This window comes from Mchenga conophoros, linkage group LG8 (assembly GCF_057382185.1).
Source record: "Mchenga conophoros isolate Kocher_MC1m ecotype Shallow Benthic linkage group LG8, M_conophoros_male_GT1.1, whole genome shotgun sequence".
Lineage (NCBI taxonomy): Eukaryota > Metazoa > Chordata > Actinopteri > Cichliformes > Cichlidae > Mchenga > Mchenga conophoros.
The window spans coordinates 2925796-2950551 of NC_140533.1; the positions used below are offsets into that span (position 1 = coordinate 2925796).

A 24756-nucleotide genomic window follows, 5' to 3' on the forward strand; every position below is an offset into this window, starting at 1 on the left:
TTGGACGCTACACAGATATATACTTTTCACTTCAGACGCCATTATCTTGACATATGTACCTACCCTAACTGTAGTTACAGACACTTCTTCAGTACTTACAGTTCTAAAACTAGAGTCCACAACACAGCATAGTGTAAGAAAGGTGTCTGATACAATTCAATGAAACGAATTTTAGTTGAAATCAGAGGGTCCACGTGCAAAGTTACACAGCAAAAATTAGAAAAACACTGGAATAGGATAAGAATAAGATACTGTACACAACTGTACACAATAGAATAAAATAAAATAAAATACTATATACAATAGAATGGTAGAATTGAATTGATGAATTGATGGAAAAATGTCGCAATTAATTTGATGACAACTCACAGTTTTCCATGCATCCTAAGCACAACTCATCAACGCTTTCCTGGATAAATTTGAGGTTGCTGTGGTTGACCACTTTGAAACTGGCACTGGCAAATATTGCATTTGAAATATGTTCAGGGGTGGAGCCTTATCACACGTGGAGAAGTTTGGTCCAGATTGGACAATGTATTTGTGAATAAGAACCAATTAAACTTTCATGGTGAATGATTAAAATGCAGTGTGGACACACAAAGGCACCACAATTTTGAATATGGCCCACATCTGTAGTTGACCAAATATGAAGTTGATTGGATAAAATCCCTCAGAGGAGTTCAAAAAGGAATAATTCCTGGAAATGGTCAAGTTAGCGCCACAATTTCATCTTCAATTTAATATGGCTGACTTCCTGTTGGGTTTGAGTCATGTACCCAGTGGACGTTTAGTCCTGTCTTGGCATGTACCAGATTTCATACATGTGCATGACACCCAGTTGGGGCAGTTTTTTCACTTTTGTAGAGGGTGCTACTGAGCCATTATGTCCAAAACCAATAAAATACATAAATAAATAGTAAAATACTAGACTGTGTCTGAGTTTGTGAGCATGTTAAGGCCCTCAAAAAAGCAATTAATTTACCAAAATAATAAAAATATAAAATAATAAATGGAGCGGCTCTGAAAGTAGCATTTAATTAAGACACATTGCTTTACAATAAATCCTACCTTTCTTCAAGAAATTAAGCTATTCACGAACTCCACGCAGTTCTTGGAGGATGACGGAATTGATACCATTGACATTTGACGCACATAAATCCAGTAGGATGCAGTTTGAACTGTTATCTGTAATTGCCCACTAAGGTTTATGTTGAGCAATAATGTCGAGCAATATTAAAAATGTTAGTGGTTCTACTAGATTTTAAATAAAATGTTTTATTTAAGTAAAGCGTATTATTTCTGATAAGAATCGTCTTCCTATATGCAATGCCTGAAACGCAAAAGTAAATTTGAAGAAAATGCGTAAACATGTACCCATATTTATTTTGAAGTTCAAACTTCCGGTTGTGCTGTGCCACATGCTTTTAGCTGAACTGTTTACGTTGTGGGGACTGCTGGAGAGAAGAGCACAGCCAGTCTGCTCTACACCCCAGCACGATTTAAGACAAAAATGTTGACAGCAAAGTATGTCTTTTTGTCGGTTTACGCACGCCAGACGCTGACACGCCAATGAATGGAGTTACTTTTTGCGTTGTTGGAATTCCACCTCGCTCAGACGCTGAAGTAAGTCAGATACAATAACTGTTTTTCTGGTGACTGGAATAATGTTATTATAATATTGATCAGTTCTTCCCGTCGGGGGGAAACCATCCCATAAAGACGGTAAATCTACCCACAAATGGATGCTACTTAGTATAATCGTACACTAGACGAATCAGAGCTTTTTTGCCGTAAAAAGTCTAAACCAAGGATGTTAAACTCATTTTCCTGCTTGAGCCCAATTTAATCTCAAGAGCATGTAAACAAGTACATGCTATCCATATGATGAAGAATCTGAGGTGTTTAAAAAAAAAGAGATATGAATGATATTCGTTATTTTCATTATTTTTTTCATTTAATTATTTATCATTGTACATGCACTACGATTTAGCGAATCTAAAAGTGGACAGACCATTCACATATTTGAGGAACTTAAGCCTTACTTGCTAAAATTCGTGCATTCTTCTGTAAAGCTGAAAAGTTAAATGATTTCACATCAATTATTTGACTTTAAAAAGCCCCCACGCTGGCCCAGTGGGCCACACATTTGACAGTCTTGGGTTAAACACACAATTAATAAATGTTTCGTTTCATTAGGAGAGGTGTGGGATAGTTTCCACAATAGCTACGTCACAGCATTGACAGACAAACTGCAGACATGACTTTTTGTGCACTTTTGTTCTTGTGCTCTTGACCATGTCTTACGCAACTTGTCAAATTCCCAAAATTAAAAACAAAACTGCAAACCACATAATGTTAACTCATAAAAAACGTTATGACTGTAAGTGCATGGTTTTGTAAGAAACTCAAAATCTGTGTATTTTACTTTCCTGTGAATGTCTACACCACAGTTTATTCACTCATCATTGACACCATTCTACACATAATACTTCACATATCTTGCAAAATGGAGGTATGGGGTGTGGGCACATAGCAATGGAATTGGAATGCATGTATTTCCATGTGCCAGCCCACATATGCATATTTGGCAACAAAAGGCACATTGTAAGCTTTGGTCTTCTGTTAGTGCAGAAACATTTACTCATAAACATTTCATGAGCCTTTTTAGAAATTAATTTGCTAATCATGATTCTGACATTTGTTGTGTCCCTTCACTCAGCACATTATTCTTTGCTCAGATTGTGTGAGTTGTTTTCTCCCCTAACTTTTAATATTTTCAGAGCTTATTATTGTGGGTGCGCTAACACGTTAACGAGCTAACCGTGCTAACGCATTGACACCGTGAATAGTGTATTAACACAATTCATCTAAAATTACAAAAAAAATAATAAAATCAGAGTATGAAGAAGTTATGTTTGGTACTGTAAAGACCACAAACATGTTGAACAAATCATTTTCATAACTTGAAATGCAAATATAAATTGTAAATTTCAAAAACCTATGTACAAATTTTGCAAACAGCAAAGTTATATGCAACTAATTACCTAAAAATGCAGCCAATGCAGCATTGTAGCAGATAACAGGGCATTGCAGAGGATGGTGAAGTTTGTGCAGAGGACTATCTGGTGCAAATTACCTCCCACTGAGGACATCTACAGCTTCAGATGTAGAGAAAGAGCCGTCTGTATCCTACGCAACCCAACCCACACTGCACATGAACTGTTTACTCTCCTCCCCTTTGGATGGAAGCTTCAGAAACCGCTTCTAACCGAATGCAGTCAGACTGCTAAGCTGCCCTATGCTCAAAGTGAACACCTTACACCTTAAAAACATGCCACTCTGGAATTGTTGTTACTGATGTTTTAGTTAACTCTGTACTGTGCACTGCTGTTCCCTGCTGGTGGAATTTTGTACATTCATTGGATCTGTTGCAAAAACTGCTTGTAGGATGGGTTTTTGCTATTAAAGGCTAATGTTTTTCATATACTGTAAGGAATGACCTAAGAGTGGAGATCAGAAAGCATCTTTGTTTGTTTGGTTGTCTTCTTTGTCTCACAACAGAGGTTTGAAACTAAAGATAACATCAAGCTTTAGTTAGGGTCAGCCTTTAGTATCTATGGATGTCAGCTATTTAAGCAGTAACGGCATTTAGTGCATGTCTGAAAAGCCCAGGCTACAGTCTTCTGTTGCACTGATGCAGTTAGTGTGTGAATATTATTAAATGTGCTTTGGTGGTATGCGCTGTGAATTCACGTATCATCTGATGAAACAGAAGAGAAAGTCACACAGCCTCAAGGGAGCATCCTCTCCTCACAGCCACTCCTCGACTGGGTCATAAAAAAAAAACAAGCAGAGCACATGCATATTCTTGTATGACTCACACATTACTATGACTCACACACAATATTATGTTATTTTTGTTCTGCCTAGACTCATGATTGTAAGTTTCTAGCATCAGTAAAAACTATAAATAAAAAAGAAAGAAATCATTATGAGTGCATTGGAAGGGGAAGTGAAGGCCAGAAGAGGATGGGAGATGAAGATGCAGAGTCTGCTGTATGATGTTTGCATGGCTGTCACCCTCTTTTAGTGTCTCTACATCACACTTTTGTTTCCTTATCTTCATTCGCCCTTTCTCTTGCTTTCAGTCTTAACTGTATTCAGGTGTTAATAAAACAAGCACTGTGGGCCTGACAGCACTGTTAGAGCTGTTTGGTAAAGCCTAGAGGAGGATGGACACGTGCAGCCACACACACACACAAGCTGGCATTCACATTTAGTTTTTCTAGAAGCACTAACATTGATGCAAGTTGGCGGTTCAGTTGTAATCATTTGTTCCTTCTCTCAGAATCCCACATTTACTCAACATTGTGTTATCAAAAACACTGATGCACAATACACGTGTTGTTTTACACTTACTTACAGATTTCTCTTTAAACTTATTACACTTATGTGTTCGTGTCAAATCTCTTATCGCACTCTTCAAGACCAATTCATGGCTTTGTGTACATGGGCAGTTCCTTAAATCCAAAACTTTTATTTAAAGGAGGAGACTTTCAATTATTAAAACAATAATTAACATGTGAGCATAGAAGTTATGGTCTGCCTTAACGTATAAAGCACCTTGAGGCGACTGTTGTTGTGATTTGGTGCTGTATAAATAAAACTGAATTGAATTAAACTGAATAGAAGGGAAGCAATCTAGGCAACAATGACATGTCATGAATTTGCACACTATCTTTGCCAGTTTAGCATTATTTAACAACAATCCAAGCAGGTTTGTCTTTTTTTCCCCGTTAAAGCAGCAGGCAACATCGATGAAAATTGTGAGAGGATCCTTTAAGGTTTCAGGAGAATTGATGAGCGATTTGATTAGTGAAAAAACAAATATATGATAAACCGATTTCTAAAATGAAACCACAATAGTGAAACAAGCTTAATACAGCTACCTCTAGTAAAAATTAAACACAATGTCACTTTACTCGCTAATACAACACCGACCTTACATGTTTAGCATACAGTTGTTCCATAGTGTAGTAAATAAAAATACTTACTAGTTATATTATATGTTCAAAGGACACTGTGTGCGGAGCACTGTATATGTAATACCCTAGAAAAAAGCAACCAATCCTAACTAATCATATTTCTGCGCTCAGGGAATGTTTGTCGTTTTTGCTTGACCTTTTTTTTGATGATTTTTCTGTCCCATATAAATTAATAATAATTGTAATGTAAAAAAGACCCACATTTTATGTGTTCTGAAGAGCAATATCAGCTAGCCAGTTGTGAGTTTAAGAGAAGCTGACAGGAAGAGAGAGAGAGAGAGAATAGCATTTCTCTTTTCTCTACCAGTGGCCTGGACTGTTAAGCTAAAGAATGAGATGAATGTGACTGAAAGAGAAAAAGAAGGAGAAGAGAGAGAGAGAGAGAGCTGGCATGTCAGCAAATAGTCCCAAGGCAGAGAGAGAATGAAAAGAGACGCACAGTGGAGAGGGGGGAAGACTATACTTAGACACCAATACTGCTCTAGTGCCAGAATAGAGGAGAATATCTTATAAGCACCGTGGGATTTTTGCATTACTTATTTGAGATGGACTCGTTTCTGAAATCCAGAGATGAGTGATGAATATAAGCCAACCTACACACAGCAAACCACTACATCACTGAACTGAGTGTGTTGCATTTGGACAGTTACTTTGAAAGCTTTCAAGAGGACGAGCTGAAATTGAAGAGAAGTACCAGCTTATTTTACAACTAGAATTAACCTGGAACTGATGTTCTTTTATACAAAGAACGTTATATCTAAATGAGAGGATATAGAGGGCAAGAAGAAGTGATATTTCCTGTTTTGATCACCAAAAAAAAAGAACACTGTGGACTTGCTCAAGAGAAAATTGAAGAAAAGTGAACACCATATTATACTTGAAGTTTGGACTGCGTCTGCATAGCTTGAACATCGATCTTTAAGACCTTTGAAACATGACCAGATGAGTAGACTTACAGACTTTGTGCTTTGCCAGTTCTGATGGTGCTGCTTCAGTAGTTAACACTGTGTAGAACTGTTTTTGTTTTTTTTTACCACCAATTTAGCTTACTATTCTGGTCACAATGCAGCAAGTAGAGACTTTGCACAGATGAACGCAAATCGCAGTCTCACATTCTGAAGCTTTGGTGTGTTTTTATGTGTTTGCTACAAAGACAATACATGTTTGTTTGAATGTGGAAGTTCTAATGTTGAGGGTGTCGAGTGTAGCACCAGCTCCAGCAGGCCACAAGTGGCGATTCCAGTGCTCTGTCGGGGTTGACTGTAGCGACGCCGAACCTCGCTGTATCTGGCTGGCTGTTTTAAGGGATGTTTTACCTCATGCCTCCCCTTGTCAAACACCCATCACATCAACAAGAAGAAGTGCATACCAGAGGGTCATACGTCGCCGTTGCTTGTCTTGGGTAATTAGTTGTGATTAAAGCAGTATTAACAAATTTGATTTATTGGTTAAAGGACTAGTTTTGTGCATGACAATCTTAAACTTGACACACTATGTGGAGCGCTTTCTGCTGGATTTCATTTGCTATCTGTACAAAATTGTTTAAGAACAATGTTTTTGAAGAAAAAGTGTCCCATAGCTACTAATACGCTTAAATAAGTTCTAAAATAACAGTTTAAAATCAAACATCAAACATCTCATGTTATTTAGCACCCAAAACATTTAATCTAAAACAGGATTAGGTTTCAAGGGAGGTTTGGGGTGATGACCAATGATCATGTAGACATCATTCCAATACCATGTAATACCATCAATACCATCACGTAGATATCAACTCACCAACAACAGGGTTTTGGCCTTTCAATATTACATCATTAGTAGAGTCAGCATGTTTCGACCATGTACCTCACATAGTAGCCGTTCTGACTATTATGGCTTTACTACCTGAATCAAGCAAATATTATAACAGAACACTTAATGTTTTACCTGTTCCAGCTCATATTTGTCCCAAAATGTCTAGTAATTGTGGAATTAATAATAATAATGGATTTATATAGCACTTTTCAAGGCACCCAAAGCGCTTTACAATGCCACTATTCCTTCACTCTCACATTCACACACTGGTGGAGGCAGCTACAGTTGTAGCCACAGCTGCCCTGGGGCAGACTGACAGAAGCCAGGCTGCCATATCGCGCCATCGGCCCCTCTGGCCAACACCAGTAGGTGGTAGGGTAAAGTGTCTTGCCCAAGGACACAACGACCAAGACAGAGAGCCCGGGGATCAAACCGGCGACCTTCCGGTTACAGATACGCTTCCCAACCCCCTGAGCCACGGTCACCCCGATTGTGTTGAGTTATTGGGCATTAACCTAAATTTGATGCTCTGTCACTGGTATGGGATCTAAATTGGGAAACACTGGTAGACACTAGACACTCCCTAGTGTCTATCTCTTAAAAACTACTACGGAATACCTCACCTGTTAAATGCATTAAAAATTACCCTATTAGCAGATCAACAGCCCTGACCTATTGCAATAAGGAGAGATCATTTGGAAGAATTTGACATAAATAATTGAGATATAGAAATTTACTTATTTGGCAATTAGACTCCAATGATCCATCATGGCAGAACGGAATGCCATATTTATAATTTGCAAAGCGGCGCCCAGGTGTCACTGTTGATGATGACGTCATCTAAACAGACATGCAGCGTTCGGCTGCAGCACCCAGTCCATGAGGCGCTAGAAACTGACTGGGGCTCCAAACAAGCCAAACGGCAGTGTGACAAATTGGGAGTGGAGAAGGCCATTTTTTCCTTGGATTTTGCAGACAAGGGAATCTGCCAGTGGCCCTTGGTTAAATCCAGTGTTGTGAAAAAGCGAGCAGTGTCTAACCGGTCCAGGAGTTTGTCGACCCACGGCATGGGATAAGCAGCAAATTGCGTTCATCCTCGTGAATGAACTTACGGATCATGGATTTTAAAGTCTTTTTCAGCCACCCCACCAGCCCGTCAGTTTGAGGATGGTAGACGCCGGTCCAAACAGATTTAATGCCCAGTAATTCATACAGCCCTTTAGTGTCCAAGACATGAACAACGTGCCCTGGTCAGTCATTTTCGCTTTTGGGATACTGACTTAGGAGATGACGTGAAACAGTGCCTGCGCCACACACTTTGCAGAAATGGTGCACAACAGCACTGCCGTGGAATATTGCGTTGCATAATCCACCAGAACTAATACAAAGCTATATCTGTGTGCACTCCAGTTAAATGACCCGATGAGGTCCATGCCAATGCATTCAAACAGAACCTCCATTAATAGTAGTAGGCGCAAAGGCACTTTTGGAAAGGCCTGCTGGTTAACCAGCTGTCACTCTGAGCAGGAAGCGCACTATCGGTGCACATCCGCTCGGATGCCCAGCCTGTAAAATCAGGCACCAAGCAGATCACACAGATGCAGCCTGTCTTTAATCAACACAAAATGCGGGTAGGTCCACGCTGCATCAGGGCGCACCAAGTGACCATCAGTTTTTATCACTCAGTCCCTAACCCCTAACCCTGAGCAAAGGGTGTCAACAGCTCTTGCGGAAAATCTTTAGTGGAATGAATCACTGGAGTCGGCGGGGCCTCACAAGGCCCTGCCACCTCCTCCTCCCCAAAGTCACCGTCAGATGCCCCTGCGTCCACCGCTGAGCACAGCGCAGACACCACACCCCGCTAAAGGTCATGAACACATCCCAACACACACTGCCCCAACAGGTTACTAAACCCCAGTCAATCTGTCCCCAGAATTAAGGAATGCGTCAGGCACGGGCTAACTGCAGCCTTTACTCTATGCGTTTTGCCCTTGTATTTAATTTGCAGGAGCACTATGGGATATTCAATTCAATTCAATTCAATTTTATTTATATAGCGCCAAATCACAACAAAAGTCGCCTCAAGGCGCTTCATAGATACAGAGAAAAACCCAACAATCATATGACCCCCTATGAGCAAGCACTTTGGCGACAGTGGGGAGGAAAAACTCACTTTTAACAGGAAGAAACCTCCGACAGAACCAGGCTCAGGGAGGGGCGGGGCCATCTGCTGCGACCGGTTGGGGTGAGAGAAGGAAGACAGGATAAAGACATGCTGTGGAAGAGAGACAGAGGTTAATAACAGGTATGATTCAATGCAGAGAGGTCTGTTAATACATAGTGAGTGAGAAAGGTGACTGGAAAGGAAAAACTCAATGCATCATGGGAATCCCCCGGCCGCCTACGTCTATTGCAGCATAACTAAGGGAGGATTCAGGGTCACCTGGTCCAGCCCTAACTATATGCTTTAGCAAAAAGGAAAGTTTGAAGCCTAATCTTGAAAGTAGAGATAGTGTCTGTCTCCTGAATCCAAACTGGAAGCTGGTTCCACAGAAGAGGGGCCTGAAAACTGAAGGCTCTCCCTCCCATTCTACTTTTAAATACTCTAGGAACAACAAGTAGGCCTGCAGAGCGAGAGCGAAGTGCTCTAATAGGGTGATATGGTACTACAAGTTCATTACGATAAGATGTGGCCTGATTATTCAAGATCTTGTATGTGAGGAGCAGGATTTTGAATTCAATTCTGGACTTAACAGGAAGCCAATGAAGGGAAGCCAAAACAGGAGAAATCTGCTCTCTCTTTCTAGTCCCTGTCAGGACTCTTGCTGCAGCATTTTGGATTAGCTGAAGGCTTTTCAGTGAGTTTTTTGGACATCCTGATAATAATGAATTACAGTCGTCCAGCCTGGAAGTAATAAATTAGCGTCACTCTGAGACAGGATATTTCTAATTTTAGAGATGTTGCACAAATGGAAGAAAGCAGTCTTACATATTTGTTTAATATGTGCATTGAAGGACATGTCCTGGTCAAAAATGACTCCAAGGTTCCTCACAGCGTTACTGGAGGCCAAGGTAATGCCATCCAGAGTAAGAATCTGGTTAGATACCATGTTTCTAAGATTTTCAGGGCCGAGTACAATAACCTCAGTTTGATCTGAATTAAGAAGCAGAAAGTTAGCGGCCATCCAGGTCTTTATGTCTTTAAGACATTCCTGCAGTTTAACTCATTGGTGTGTGTTATCTGGCTTCATGGACAGATAGAGCTGGGTGTCATCTGCATAGCAGTGTAAATGTATGCTATGTCTTCTAATGATACTGCCTAAGGGAAGCATGTATAATGTAAACAGAATTGGTCCTAGCACTGAACCCTGTGGAACTCCATAATTAACCTCAGTGTGTGAAGAGGACTCTCCATTTACATGCACAAACTGGAGTCTATTAGATAGATATGATACAAACCACTGCAGCACAGTACCTGTAATACCTACAGCATGTTCTAATCGCTCTAATAGGATATTATGGTCGACAGCATCGAACGCTGCACTGAGGTCTAGCAGGACAAGCACAGAGATGAGTCCACTGTCAGAGGCCATAAGAAGATCATTTGTAACCTTCACTAAAGCTGTTTCTGTGCTGTGATGAGCTCTGAAACCTGACTGAAACTCTTCAAATAAACCATTCCTCTGCAGATGATCTGTTAGCTGTTTGACAACTACTCTTTCAAGGATGTTTGATATGAAAGGAAGGTTGGAGATTGGCCTATAATTAGCTAAGACTGCTGGGTCTAGAGATGCTTTTTGAGTAAAGGTTTAACTACAGCTAGCTTGAAGGCCTGTGGTACATAGCTGATTATTAGAGATAGGTTGATCATATTTAAGATCGAAGAATTAATTAATGGCAGGACTTCTTTGAGCAGTTTTGTAGGAATGGGGTCTAAAAGACACGTTGATGGCTTGGAGGAAGTAATTATTGAAGTTAACTCAGAAAGATCAATTGGAGAAAAAGAGTCTAACTTAACATGAATGGTACTAAGAGTAGCTGTAGATAATATTACATCTGTGGGATGATTATTGGTAATTTTTTCTCTAATGATAAAAATTTTATTTGTGAAGAAGTTCATGAAGTCATTACTAGTTAACGTTAAAGGGATGGTTGGCTCAAAAGAGCTCTGACTTTTTGTCAGCCTGGCTACAGTGCTGAAGACAAACCTGGGGTTGTTCTTATTTTCTTCAATCAGTGATGAATAGTAAGATATTCTGGCTTTGCGGAGGGCTTTCTTATAAAGCAGCAAACTATTTCTCCAGGCTAAATGATGATCCTCTAAATTTGTGACACGCCATTTCCTCTCCAGCTTACGAGTCATCTGCTTTAGGCTATGTGTTTGAGAATTATACCACGGAGTCAGGTACTTCTGATTAGAGACCTTAGTTTTCACAGGAGCTACAGTATCCAGAGTCGTACGTAGTGAGGAGGTGAAATTATTAACAATATGATCGACCTCTGTTGGAGTAGCGTTCAGATAGCTGCTCTGCTCTGTGTTGGTACAGGGCATTGAAGATGATAACAGTGGGTGGATTATATTCTTAAACTTAGTTACAGCGTTTTCAGAAAGACATCTACTTTGATAAAGTCTACTCTCCACCGCTGTGTAATTAATTATTGTAAATGTAAATGTTATCAGGAAATGATCAGACAGGAGAGGGTTTTCAGGAAACACTGTTAAATGTTCAGTTTCTATGCCATATGTTAAAACAAGATCTAGAGTGTGATTAAAGTGGTGGGTGGGTTCTTTTACATTTTGAGAGAAACCAATTGAGTCTAATAACAGATTAAATGCCATGTTGAGGCTGTCATTTTTAGCATCATGATGTTAAAATCACCCACAATAATTATTTTATCTGAGCTCAGAACTAAATTAGATATAAAGTCTGAGAAATCAGACAGAAACTCTGTGTAAGGCCCAGGTGGACGATAGATGATAACAAGTAAGACTGGTTTCTGAGTTTCACAGCTGGGGTGGACGAGGCTAAGCATCAGGCTTTCAAATGAATTAAAAGTCTGTCTTGGTCTTTCATTAATTAATAGACTGGTGGTTGATTCATTTAAACTAACATAATCATCCTGCTGCAACCAGGTTTCTGTAAGGCAGAGTAAATCAATTTGTTGATCAATTATTAAGTCATGTACTAACAGAGACTTGGAGGAGAGAGACCTAATATTTAATAATCCACATTTCACTGTGTTACTCTTTGGTTCAGATGTGGATGCTGTATTGTTCTTTCTTTGTAATTGTTTATGTTTAAGTTGTTTGTTGCTGGTTTTTAGTTTGTTATTTGTCTGTTTGGAAGCTGACACAGTCTCTATGGAGATGGGTTTTTGGGGGGGTAGCAGGAGGAGAGAAGCTGCAGAAAGGCGTGTAAGACTGCAACTCTGCTTCCTGGTCCCAACTCTGGATAGTCATATTTTGGGGGGTTTAATAATGGATGTCCCCATGTACACACCTGACCTCTACCCACTATGCCTGCAACAATGCCCCGGGTCGAATAATCAGGCTCCTTTTTATCTTAAAGGCCTCATAGTACCGTGTCACCCTAATAGAGTACTTCACTCTCAGACCCCAGGTCAGTGGTATTTAAAAGTAGAATGGGAGGCAGAGCCTTCAGCCTTCCATTCAGCCCATCTTCTGTGAAACCAGCTACCAGTTTGGTTTCAGCAGACAGACACCCTCTCTCCTTTTGAGATTAGGCTTAAGACTTTCCTTTTTGGCAAAGCACATAGTTCGGGTTGGATCAGGTGACCCTTAGTTATAATGCAATTGGTCTACGCTGCTGGGGGCGTCCCATGATGCAGCGAGTGTTTCTTCATTCACCTTTTTCACTCACTATGTGTTTATACATCACTCTAAGTTTATCCTTAGTTATTATTAATCTCTGGCTCTCTTCGACCACCTGTCTTTGTCCTGTATTCCTACCCTAACCCCCAACTGGTTTCAGCAGATGGCCATTCCTCCCTGAGCTTGGTTCTGCTGGAAGTTGCTTCCTGTTAGAAGGGAGTTTTTCCTTTCCACTGTCAACAAAGCAATTGATCATAAGGGTTCATATGATTGTTGGGTAGGTTCTACCTTACAATGTAAAGAATCTCGAGGTGACTGTTCAAATTGCTATATCTGCTCATTCACAGCTGTCCACTATCAGTTCCTGTCCCCTTCGAGGTCTTAGGCATGATTAGACAATGGCCACCAGCCACATTGGCCAGCCTCCCTTAAGCACTTCTCCCTGAACCCACTGCGGTAGAGCCACTACAGCAGGGCAAGAGCCGAACAGAGAGTGAATCGGCATCCCAGGAGGTAATAGCAAAGAGAGTTGACCGCCCACCTGATTGCCAGACAGTCTTTTTCTACTGTATTGTACCTGAATTTTTAATAAATAATAACCAGCTAGCCCCAAGAACCTCACCTCCTTTTTGGTCTTGGGACATGGGTAGGATGCAATAGCTGCTGTTTCGTCTGTCTGGGGGTACAGCTGCACCGTATGCAGACGCAGGATTAGGACTCTCTCTGTGCATTTCAGGCATCTTTGTGGAATAAAACTCTGATTTCTTTCAGAATTTTATTCAGATGCTGGTCCGAATAGACTTCACCGTAACTCATACAGCTCCTTTATAGTACAAGACATGAACAATGTGCCCTGGTCAGTCAGTATTTCTTTGGGGATGCTGAATGACCTGAAACAGCACCTGCATGACACTCTTTGCAAAAATATTTTTCAGCAGCACTGGTTCGAGATAGCACATTGCATAATTCACCAGAACTAATACAAAGTGATATCCTTGTGCACTCTGGTGAAATGGCCCAATGAGGTTCATGCCAAACAGGACCTCCATCAGCAGGTTATAACGAGCCGATTGCACCGGCCACAACAGACTCAGCATTATTCAACAGCTATTAAAATACCCAAGCAACCACAGAAAATAGGAGAAGCTCTGACCCTTTCTGTAGAGTGGTGTTTTTAGACCAGTACAGTTTATTGTCAGTATGTACTGTCAGGTATTTATAGCCCTCCACAATGTCCACATTGAGCCCCTAGATTGAAAGTCACTGGTTGTCTGGTCCAAAATCAAAGTGCACAATCAATTCCTTGGTCTTTGTCACGTTGAGTTGCAGATGACTCTGCTTGCACCACTTGACAAAGGAGTCCACCACAGCCCAGTACCCTATCTGATAACCCTTACTGATGCATCCAACCACCACACAGTCATAAGAAAATTTCTGAAGCTGGCAGGTCTCTGTAGCCGAGTGGCTGAAGTCCATGATGTAGAGCAGGGGCCTCGAACTCCAGGCCTTGAGGGCCGGTGTCCTGTTGGCTTTAGATCTCACCCTGGGTCAACACACCTGAATCAAATGATTAGTTCATTACCAGGCCTCTGGAGAACTTCAAGACATGTTGAGGAGGTAATTTAGCCATTTAGATCAGCTGTGTTGGATCAAGGACACATCTAAACCCTGAAGGACACTGGCCCTCGAGGCCTGGAGTTCGAGGCCCATGGTGTAGAGGGTGAATAACAAAGGGGAAAAGACGTCCTTTGTGGTCCCTTGGTATTTCTGATCACCTTGTCAGAGACACAATGCTGAAGACGCATATATTGTGGTGTTCCTTGTCAGGTAATCAATAATCCACGACACTAGACAGGCATCCATCTCATCGCTGTCAGCTTATCACCCAGGAGGGTCCGCCTTATGGCATTAAATGCACTGGAAGTTGAAAAACATTACCCTCACAGTGCTCACTGGCCTATCCAGAATGGCATAGAAGTGACTGAGCAGGTAGATGATGGCGTTCTCAACTCCGAGGTGGCACTGGTAAGCGAACTGATGATCCTGATGTGAGGATAAGAGCTGATTGAGGATAAGGCTTTCCAGGGTCTTCATGACGTGGGAAGTCAGCGCCAGAGGTCTGTAATCCTGGTGGCCACTGGGATGGGTGTCTTTAGTACAGGAATGAGGGCATGATGTGTTCACAGCACTGGGACCCTCTGCAATCACAGGCTCATCGTGAAGAGTTTATCAAAGATTCCACAAAGCTGAGCGCACAGGGCTTTAGGATGCAGGGATTCATCACGTCTGGTCCAGCAGACTTGCCTGAGTGGAGTCTTCTCAGTTTTCTCTGAACCTGGTTGTGAGTGAAAGTGACAGGTGGGGGGTGGGGCGTCAAGGACTTTCACAGGAGGCTATGGTGTAAAGTGGAGAGAAAGTGAGAGAGAGTGGCATTGGCTCTGTCTTCACCACACTCTGCCCCTCTGCTATTGAATGGCCTGAATCCAGTGACTTCCACCCATTCCACTTCCAACCATGCCCCCGGATGAACCAGGGTTTGGTGAACCTGGATCTGCATACATTTTGAGTCCAGCATAGCCTAAAATTTACCCCATTGTCACCTTACCAGAGTACTGTGCTTCTCTACTGGACCAGGGGAACGTGTCGGAGGGCCAGCATCACAGAACACCTGTCACAGCTCCATGAGAGGGCATTCTCGGCCAATGTGTCCCGCCTGCTCGCACCTCCAGCACTGCTGATGGGCAGGGCCCAGTGACTGTAACCACTGGGACCTGCGGAGAGACAGCATATGAAAAAGGATTAGACAAGAAACATGATGAGACATGATCGATCCTCCGTAGCAGCCAACCAAGTTGGGGATGTCCCTGCCACACTGCCAGGGTCAGCCAGACTTGGCCAGGATCATGACAACTTCGAGGCTCATCGGTCAGTGACTTTTGAGCCCCTCCACAAACTGTTCGAGGACAGTTATATTTAGCAGCCGAGCCTTTCCTGGCGTGGGACCATACAGTAGCCAGTGGCTACAGCATCGTACAACCACCTGGCGTAGGTGAAGGGCTGACTTCATAGTCAACATTCCCTCCTTGCCGTGTGACGACAAAGGTCCTTGCCACTTGAAAAGTCATTTTGAGCTGGATGAAAGGAGAAATGCTAGTACTTTATCTCGGAAAAAATTGTCTGAGCCTTGTCCCTGTGTTGTACAGGCGCTGCTGACATTCTTCCATACTAACCTCCCCAACATGTGTAGCTTTTCACTCAGGTCCAGAATGTATAAAATGTTATTCTTGCCTGGGCTTGGACCGCCCTCTCAGTTTTCTTGAATTAGGTTCAACACCTCCAACATCTTCTCATAGGGAGAAAAGCCCAAAATTGCCATGACATTCATGGCCATGATGAGTGTATGGAAACTTCTGACCACAACTGTAGGTTACCAATGACCTGGTGGGTGTTTAAAGGCCAGTTAAGGAACACAAGCTTGCACAACACAAGTAAGATCAGTCTTTATCACTGTTTCAGTGATAGGCACTAGTATTCACTCTTCTGCCTTCACACATATGAGCTTGAGTGATCCCATTCTTAATGTGTAGAGTTTAGTGAGATGTTGGACCACCCTTTGCAGCGATGTTTATGGTACTTTTTTACTATTTTTCAAGAAGTGTATTTGTGAGGACAAACATTGATCTTGGATGAGAAGTCCTGGGTCACAGTCTCTGCTCTAATTCATTCCAGAGGTGTTTTGTTGGTTTGCAGACTGGACTCCATGTCTTTATGGACTTGCACTGGTGTGCAGTCATGTTGAAACAGGAAGGGACCATCACCAAACAAAGTTGAGAGCCTGAAATTGTCAAAAATGTTTTGCTATGCTGAAGCACTAAGAGTTCCTTTCACTGAAACTAAGGGACAAACCTAACTTGTGAAAATAAATTATTATATGTATTAATTGGATAGCCAGATAGGGAAGTGTGATTCGTCAATCCAGAGAATATGTGGCAACAACACTGTATCTGACGCTTTGCATTGCGTTTGGTGATGTAAGGCTTTGATGCAGCTGTTCGGCCATGGAAACCCACCACCCACCTCTTAATTTTTCCTTCCCACTGTCGGAAAACTGCTTGCTAATAGGGGGTCATATGATTGTTGGGTTTTTCTCTGTATCTGTTATTGTACGATCTACTGTACAATATAAAGCGCCTTGAGGCGACTGTTGTTGTGATTTGGCGCTATATAAATAAAATTGAATTGAATTAAATTAAATTGAATTGAATTAATGGGTGAGTCGCTGTCATTCCCAACTTGAAATATTTATTATCAAGGGAATTTCACAATTAGACTTGTTGCACAGGTGGCAGATCCTGAGAGCTCAGTGAATTCCACAAATGTTTGTAGAAGCAGTTTACACAGGTGCTTTGTTTTATACACCTGTGGCTAATGTTCCCTCTAATTTTTCATATGTCTGAGCGAACACACAAACTCCCTGAGCGGACACTTGGACCACTGTGAGCAACAGCAGACGTGGTCACGCCAGCATCGAATCCATCCAAGTCACGTGGTTTATTAAAATAGTCAAATTACAGCATTTACATTTATGTTAGACTACTTTTAATTAAGTGCTTTATCCCACTTACAATGAAAATTTAAAAAAAATCTTGTTCATGACCTTTGTAGTATGTTAACACTATTGGAAGTAAAAATAACTTGAACTCCAACAACTTCTTTTTTTTTTTTATAAAGCTCTGACTTGTATTATGAGTCTGAGTCTGTGGTCTGGGAGAGAGTCCTGTAACTCTCTGTCTGCAAAATACAGTATATAATGACCAAGTAACTGAGTTATGCAAACAACAAAGTTTTTTGCAGCTGTTTACCTAAAAATGCAGCCAAGGCGGTTTTTAAAATAAACATTTCAAACTATTTACAGAACAATCAGCTGTTCTGCATCAAATCTGATGCCACACAAATTATTTGTGCCACTCCAAAAAATAATTTCTGTCCACTATGAGATAAAGGAGTGAACAGCCTGATACCTGCAGGCCTGACAACAGGAGATGTATCACTCCTGTAACACCTGTAACATTCAGCAGTCGCCTCATTGTTCTGACACACACAACAAAACTATTGACCACACTACACACTAACTACACACTAACTACACAAGATTTGTGCTCACATCTCAAAACACCGCCACGTTCCCCCTTCCTAAACAACTAAATGCCATGTTGCCATATCAACATGGCATTGGTCGACATGGTACATTCTTCGACCAATAGGAAAGGCTGGGGGAGGGAGGCTGTTTTTGCTCACAGGCGGAGAGTGCTTTCCTTTCCTTTGCTGTTTCTTCTTCCAGTAAATATAATCAACAATAGTATTCAGGAAGAAAAACAAACATTGCAGATATTTTTATCATAACTCTGGTTTTACGTGGCCGCTCAACACAATTTAAAAACTGGTATAAAGTCCACACTTTGTCCGTCAGTTGTTCCGTCTGTCCTGCTCACATCTCCAATGGTTGTACACGTTGTCATTAACGTGGCTTCACTCCACATCAGCCGCTTTGCTCGCTAAAACACCAGTGTCGGCACATAAGGACGCTGTCATAGCCTGTCAACGACGTGGATTAGCTGCGTATATACGAATGTGAATCGCATTATTGGCTGGACTATGGGATAAGGTGGCATCGTTCTAATCCTATACAGGAGCAGCCAGTCACTGACTCACACTGCAAAACAGGATTGTTAAAGTATTAATTTTAATTTCAATTCAGGTTAGATTTTTTTTTTTTTTTTTTTTTTTGTGCGCAATGCAGATTTTCTGTGCGCATAATGCGCACGCGCGCAGCTTAGAGGGAACATTACCTGTGGCCAATGGAAGTGATTGGAATTACTTAAATTCAGTCTTTTAGATGGGTGATTTTTTTTGTCCATCTGTGAACAAGTTCCAGTGCAATTGCTTTGCTTAGATCACTCAAAGACTTTTGACCATTTGTACTACTCTGCAGGTTCACTATGGACCTAAAACGTGTGCAGGTAACAAACTTCAGCTTCTGCATCAAACTGAGCCATTGAATATTCATGTTGATAATCATGGCCACCAACAAGAGCTGTGTCTCCACTACAACCCAGTAATAATCAGGAGTTTTAGTGTTAAAGTTTACAGGTTCATAGCATACCTTACACCTATTCTCGGATTCCTTCACTGACTTCCAGTGAGATAAATAATAATAATAATAATAATAATGGATACTTTATTGATCCCCATGGGGAAATTACTTGTTTTTCTCTGCATTTGACCCATTCACTCAGTGAAGCAGTGGGCAGCCCACTAAACAGGCGCCCGGGGAGCAGTGTGTAGGGACGGTACCTTGCTCAGGGGTACCTCAGGGTAGCCGTTAAGTGGATTCGAACCGCCGACCTTCCGATCATGGGGCGACCACTTTACCTACTGAGCTATCAGTGATAGGCCCCTGCTAAGCAGCAGAACGTCTGAGACCTTCACTGCAGCCAGCCTCTCTGATCCTCTAACCAGGGCTTTTCTTACTGTCCCTCACTCTAATTTTACAATCAGAGGAGATCAGTTACCAGCTTGCCTGACTCTGTTATTTGTTTAAAATGACTGCTGAAACCCAATTTTCAGCAGTTCTTAACCTTTCCTTAATCTTTTCCCTTTTATTTTTGGTCATAGTTTGCAACTGTATGCGTGTTTGAACATGTTTACTTAACTTCTGTATGTGGCTTTTTTTAAAACTGTGAAGTGCTTTTGTGTTTAAAAGTGCTATACAAATAAAGTTATTATTGTTGTTGTTGTTGTTGTTGTTCTGTCATGGCAGAGTTCTGAAAGACTGTGAACAATGGAAAGCCCTGAGCAGAAACTACCTGCTCAGTGCTGTAGAGTGTGCTAGTGTTGCATTGCTTTTAAAGTATGCATATAAAAGTTATTACATTCCAGTTCTTATATGAAACTAAATAAAATCGCCATCTAATAGCCATCACCATCACTGTCTTCTGTGAAAAATTTCCATGTGACCTTTCCAATGTGTTTAGCAGTAAATGGAAATCATTGGTAATCACCTAAACGTATCTCTACATTCAGTTACACTTTCTGCCAAATAGACGTTGCATCAGATGATGTGCTATGCTCTCACTCATTTCCCCAAACCTAACAATCAAATGATGATGTGTATTTTACCTTTAGTGGCCAGGCATGTTTACATGCAGGATATCCTTATGAACTTTAAACATCATGTAGTACACATAGTGCATCGCCTGCTTGAACTGATTTGATGTTGGGCTACAGTCCTGGAGAAATGTAGAATGTAAAACGTAAAACCGTTCACCTTCTGAACCCTTTACCTCCTTTGTCAGTTGTTTATCTTATTTTCCAGATGTGTGTTTACAAGCCCTGATATGTTCCTGTTGTTTAAAGACTTATTTATAGGTATATATTTTTAACTCTTCCATTGTTGGCAGGAAGTAAAAAGTGGAATCATATGTGAGGTCACTGGTAAAGTTTCTTTGTTAAAAATATGATGCATCCTGCAATTGGTTGGATTTTATAATGGTCAGATCAGGCAGTGTCCTCAGTTACTGAACCACCCGCATCCACCAACTCACGCTTCCTTAAATGTGTTCAACTCTGTGGCCTGAAAATGATACTTGTGATAAACATCACTTCAAAGTTCACACAGTAACATTTCATCCGTCTTGATTTCCTTTTGAGAGAAAAAGAGAAGCCAATGTTTACTGATCTAAACATTTATTCCATCTCCTCTATAGGCTAAAGAGAAGAGAGATGGCATATTGTCATCCAATGAGAACAGGTGTCGGCCACTATCATCAAGCGAGGTGGAGGGCGTATTGTGGCATGGCCCACGGACAATTTTTCTGCAGAAGAACTCACAGGGATTTGGCTTTACTCTGCGACATTTTATTGTCTACCCACCAAAGTCCTTCCTCAATAACCTTAAGGTAAAATACTGCTTTCATTAGATGCACTTGAACTTTGAACTTTTCTTGTATTTGAAATCTGCATTACATTAACTCTCTGAGGTCTAAGCCATATTTTGAAAAATGGCAAAACTGACTTGTTATTAATAAAATGTGAATATATTTTGATGTATGTTAGAATTGTTATTAAAACCAACACTCCGTATTCTGATTGCCTAGGGTTATTTAGGATTGGGGTTTCCTGACAGTAATTTGAGCTCACAGGGTCAATCGAATTTTGTTAAATAAAACTTTGGTAACTTATGAGGTGTGGAACAACTATTGAACATTCTGGTAAGACTACCTATGTTATTCTAGCACATTTAGCAACTTCTCTTGCACTGATTGTTTTCTGGAATCAAAACTAAACTTAAAAAGTCTGAATCTGAATAACTCAACCCCATATACCTATATCATATATCATATTTGTTTTGGGATTTTTTTTTAGCTTATTAGGACTAGTGACATTCTCTTAGCTACTAACAGACATCATTAATATCATGTTAATGATGTCATTTGGTAAGTGGCAAAAGGGGAGTGAGGAGTTGTCCTAAAATACTAAATCAGTGTTTATTATTATTATCATCATTATTATTATTATCATTATTATTAGTAGTAGTAGTAGTAGTAGTAATTTATTTAGAACATTTTTTATTGTTTAGCCATTTTTGTGTGGTGTAGCAGCAGGGCTCAGTGTATTTACATAGGGCTTTAGGTGCCAAGGTCAAGAATCAAATAATTCAGCATAGTATCAAAAGCCCGACGTGGACCAATTAGACCACCAATCCAACTGACAGAAAGCAGCATGTTAATGTGTGAGTGTGTTTATGGGAAACTCAGGCAGAATGCCATGGAGGCAGAGAAGCAGCAGCCAGACCTGGAGCAGTGCCCTGTGGTCTTTCTTATCTTAACACCTGCCCTGTTTCTTTCACAGGATGAAGAGAATGGAAATGGAAATGAAAAAGGTAGGTGTTTGCTGTTTCTGCTAACTTAATCAACCCCCCATTTTTTCCAAATGTTTACACATTTACAGGGGGTCGGATTTATATAATGAATCACATCAATATTACTTCTAAGTGTCTCAACATGTCCTTGGGCCCCTATTGTGTTATGTTTTGTAATGTGGTAAATGTACTGGATCTTATATAGCGCTTTAGTACTATCCCAGAGCACTCAAAGCGCTTTATACAGCATGCCTCATTCACCCATTCATAGAAGTTGCAACATTGTATTTCTCTGCTTAAGTGCAACATTCACACACATGTGATCCATTAGAGAGCAACTAGGGGTTAATGTCTTGCCCAAGGATACTTGACATGCAGACTGGGGCAGCCAAGGATCAAATCACCAACCTTCCAATTATTAGGAGACCAGCTCCCCAAACAACAAACAATGAGGATACGGGTTTATTTTGTTTGTTTTTACATTTACTTAGATCTGATATAACACTGTGGGCTTTAATGGTACTTTAACCAGGTTGCCAGAGGTCTTGGTTGGAGCCAATGGACACGATCTTCGTGAAGAGTGTGAAAGAAAATGGTCCTGCCCAACAAGCTGGACTGTGTACAGGTAGGAAACATGCATCTTCACAACATGAATTACACACTTCATTCTGTGGTTAAAAATGTGAAATTTCCAGCTACCTAAAAACAGACGGTAACAGCTTTGGTTAGAGGCATTATGTTTTTGGATTGTCCAATCTAATATAAATGTATTTTGCCAGAAATGCCGGAATCTCAGGTTAAAGCTCACAAAACTATTTCAACAACCACCAAGCAGCTAAAACAGCAAATGATTAAAGAGCAGGTAATGGATTCGGCAAAAACATGTAAACACAAAGCGCAACCCAACAGCACATACGCAGACATGCCGCTGGGACATCTCGCAGATTCTGAAGCTGCAGGTTTCGTCACTCTCCGACCAAAATTCACTGAACCAGCAGCAGAAGAACATCGTCATCAGTCCATCACACTTCCTGTACAGCTCTCTCTCTCAGTTTATTTCGAGACTAGTTTACCATCAAAAATCTCTGTTTCCTCCATTATGTGCTTGGTTATTACCCTCAAATTTCTGCTATTCAAAGGATACTTGCTGTACGGAAGAAATTTGAGCTTTTACAAATTATACCTAATTATAAAACTCTTAGCTGTGTCTCTAATAAAACCTTTGTACCTTAGTTCTGCTTCACTTCAGCAGCATCAGGTAATGTTCATATGCACAATATACTGCAGAATATTTTTAAGGTTATTTGCTATAAAAAGACAGGGCAGGAAAATCTCCTTCATGTTTTTCTGTGTTTTATCGTCAGTTACTTTGAGACAAAGACCTCTGATGAAGTCTCATGAGCATCAGCTTTGTTGCTTACATAGATATAAAATTATGGATATGTACTGATAAATAATCATAATTATAATATTTCTAACTGTTTGAGTCAAAATTGAAGTGAATTGAATTGAACTGAATTGAATCGAATCGGGACAATGTGAATCAGAATTTAATCAGTCAATCAAATCAGTGACGATACCCAGCCCTAATTACAACATCTTAATTAGGGATGGGTATTGATAAGATTTTCACGATTCCAATTCCATTTTCGATTCTGTTTAACGATTCGATTCTTTATCGATTCTCTTATCGATTCTTTTTTTTTTTTTTTTTTTTTTTTTAAAGGAGAACACTAAGGGTTAGGGGCAACTTTTTTATATCTTCTCTTTGAACAAGGTAGAAATTTAGGAGTAACATGGCCTTACAAACCCAACAGTGAGATCTTAAGAGATCCTTAAGAGATCCAGCCTACGGCTCTTCAATGGGGTGTCACAGGGTCCCCAGGAAAAAAAATTGTAAATATAAAATAATAAAATAAATATTCGTCTGTAGCAATAACAAAGTATAACATAAATTATTCTGTAGCAATTACACAAGAATATCCAGTAATTTCCCTGCCTACAATTAAACACACTTACCGAAAATCGGGGGCATCTGCTGTGGTAAACGGGTGCAAGCCTTTGACCACAAACTGAGTCTCTGCTCGGTGACATTCGTCTATCCTGGCCTGAAAGGAGACGCTATCGGTAGACTGCAGCGAGAACTGCCAGCATCTGAGCCAGACTCTGTCTGTCTCATCATGGTCACCTAAATGCACAGTAATGGCAGGTTTGTAATAAGGCAGATCGCGCTAACATAATATGCACTGTTAGTTGATTATTTACCTGCCGCATTAACGGGAGAGGACGTGCAAACGTTACCGCTGCTGCTGGGTTGAGATTCATGAGTCCGGAGCGGAATTAAAAACATGACATTCATTTAAGGTCATCACGCGTTTTATCAGCAAATGCTTTTGCATATTCGTAGTGTTTCCTCCCTTAAATGAATGAATGAATAAATCGATAAGGGAATCGTTTGCAAAAATGGCAAACAATTCCAAGGAATTGAAACAGTGGGAACCGGTTCTCAACAAGAACCGGTTTTTGATACCCATCCCTAATCTTAATACAGCCAGCCAAAATATGCGATAATAGCCGACCACTAGCTTTGACAATAGAATGAAGTACACGATCATTAGCCTATAAAACTATTCAGATCTATTCTCAGTAACGATCTGAATAGTTGTTTAGTCTTGGACCTGTCTGGGGTCATACATGTCAACATGGATAAAATTTACTGGCATAGTCATAAATCTTATTAAAAGATTATGGTATAATCTAAAACTAAATTATTATAATAACATATAACAATGTAATTTTATGACAGATTCACACCTATATGTGTATGTTATCATATCATGTATATGTTAATTTTGTATTTGGAACAATGTCAAGAACAGAAAGAAAGAGAACTACAGTGTCCAAAGATGTGCAGTCAGTGATATTAGGTCAATTCCTGAGTCTAAATTACAAATAGGTGTGAATGTGAATGGTTGTCATTCTTCCTATGTTAGCTCTGCAAATACTTGCAACCTGTCCAGGGTATACCCGCCTCTCACACTATGGCAGCTGGAATAGCCTGCAGTCCACTCATCAAACTGAATTGGATAAGTGGAAGAAAATGGATGAATGGACAGATTGAAATTTCTTGTCTTTACCTGTCTTCGCAATATAGAGTAGTAAGA

At 40.6% G+C, this 24756-nt stretch overlaps 1 protein-coding gene across 5 annotated transcripts in view; it reads left to right on the forward strand.

Moving 5' to 3' along the window:
* The window catches only part of LOC146567911 (rho GTPase-activating protein 23-like), an 80116-nt gene that overhangs the window by 23013 nt on the left and 32347 nt on the right, over positions 1-24756 (forward strand). For 2 of the 5 annotated variants that reach the window (XM_085283611.1, XM_085283613.1), the window contains exons 1-4: positions 1478-1623; positions 20439-20630; positions 21583-21613; positions 22125-22217. In XM_085283611.1, the coding sequence (XP_085139737.1) occupies positions 1570-1623; positions 20439-20630; positions 21583-21613; positions 22125-22217 (370 nt within the window). In that variant the 5' untranslated portion in view covers positions 1478-1569. Of the gene's footprint in view, positions 1-1477; positions 1624-5460; positions 6448-20438; positions 20631-21582; positions 21614-22124; positions 22218-24756 lie in introns of those variants that run through there. The other 3 variants (XM_085283609.1, XM_085283612.1, XM_085283610.1) reach the window with 3 other exon arrangements.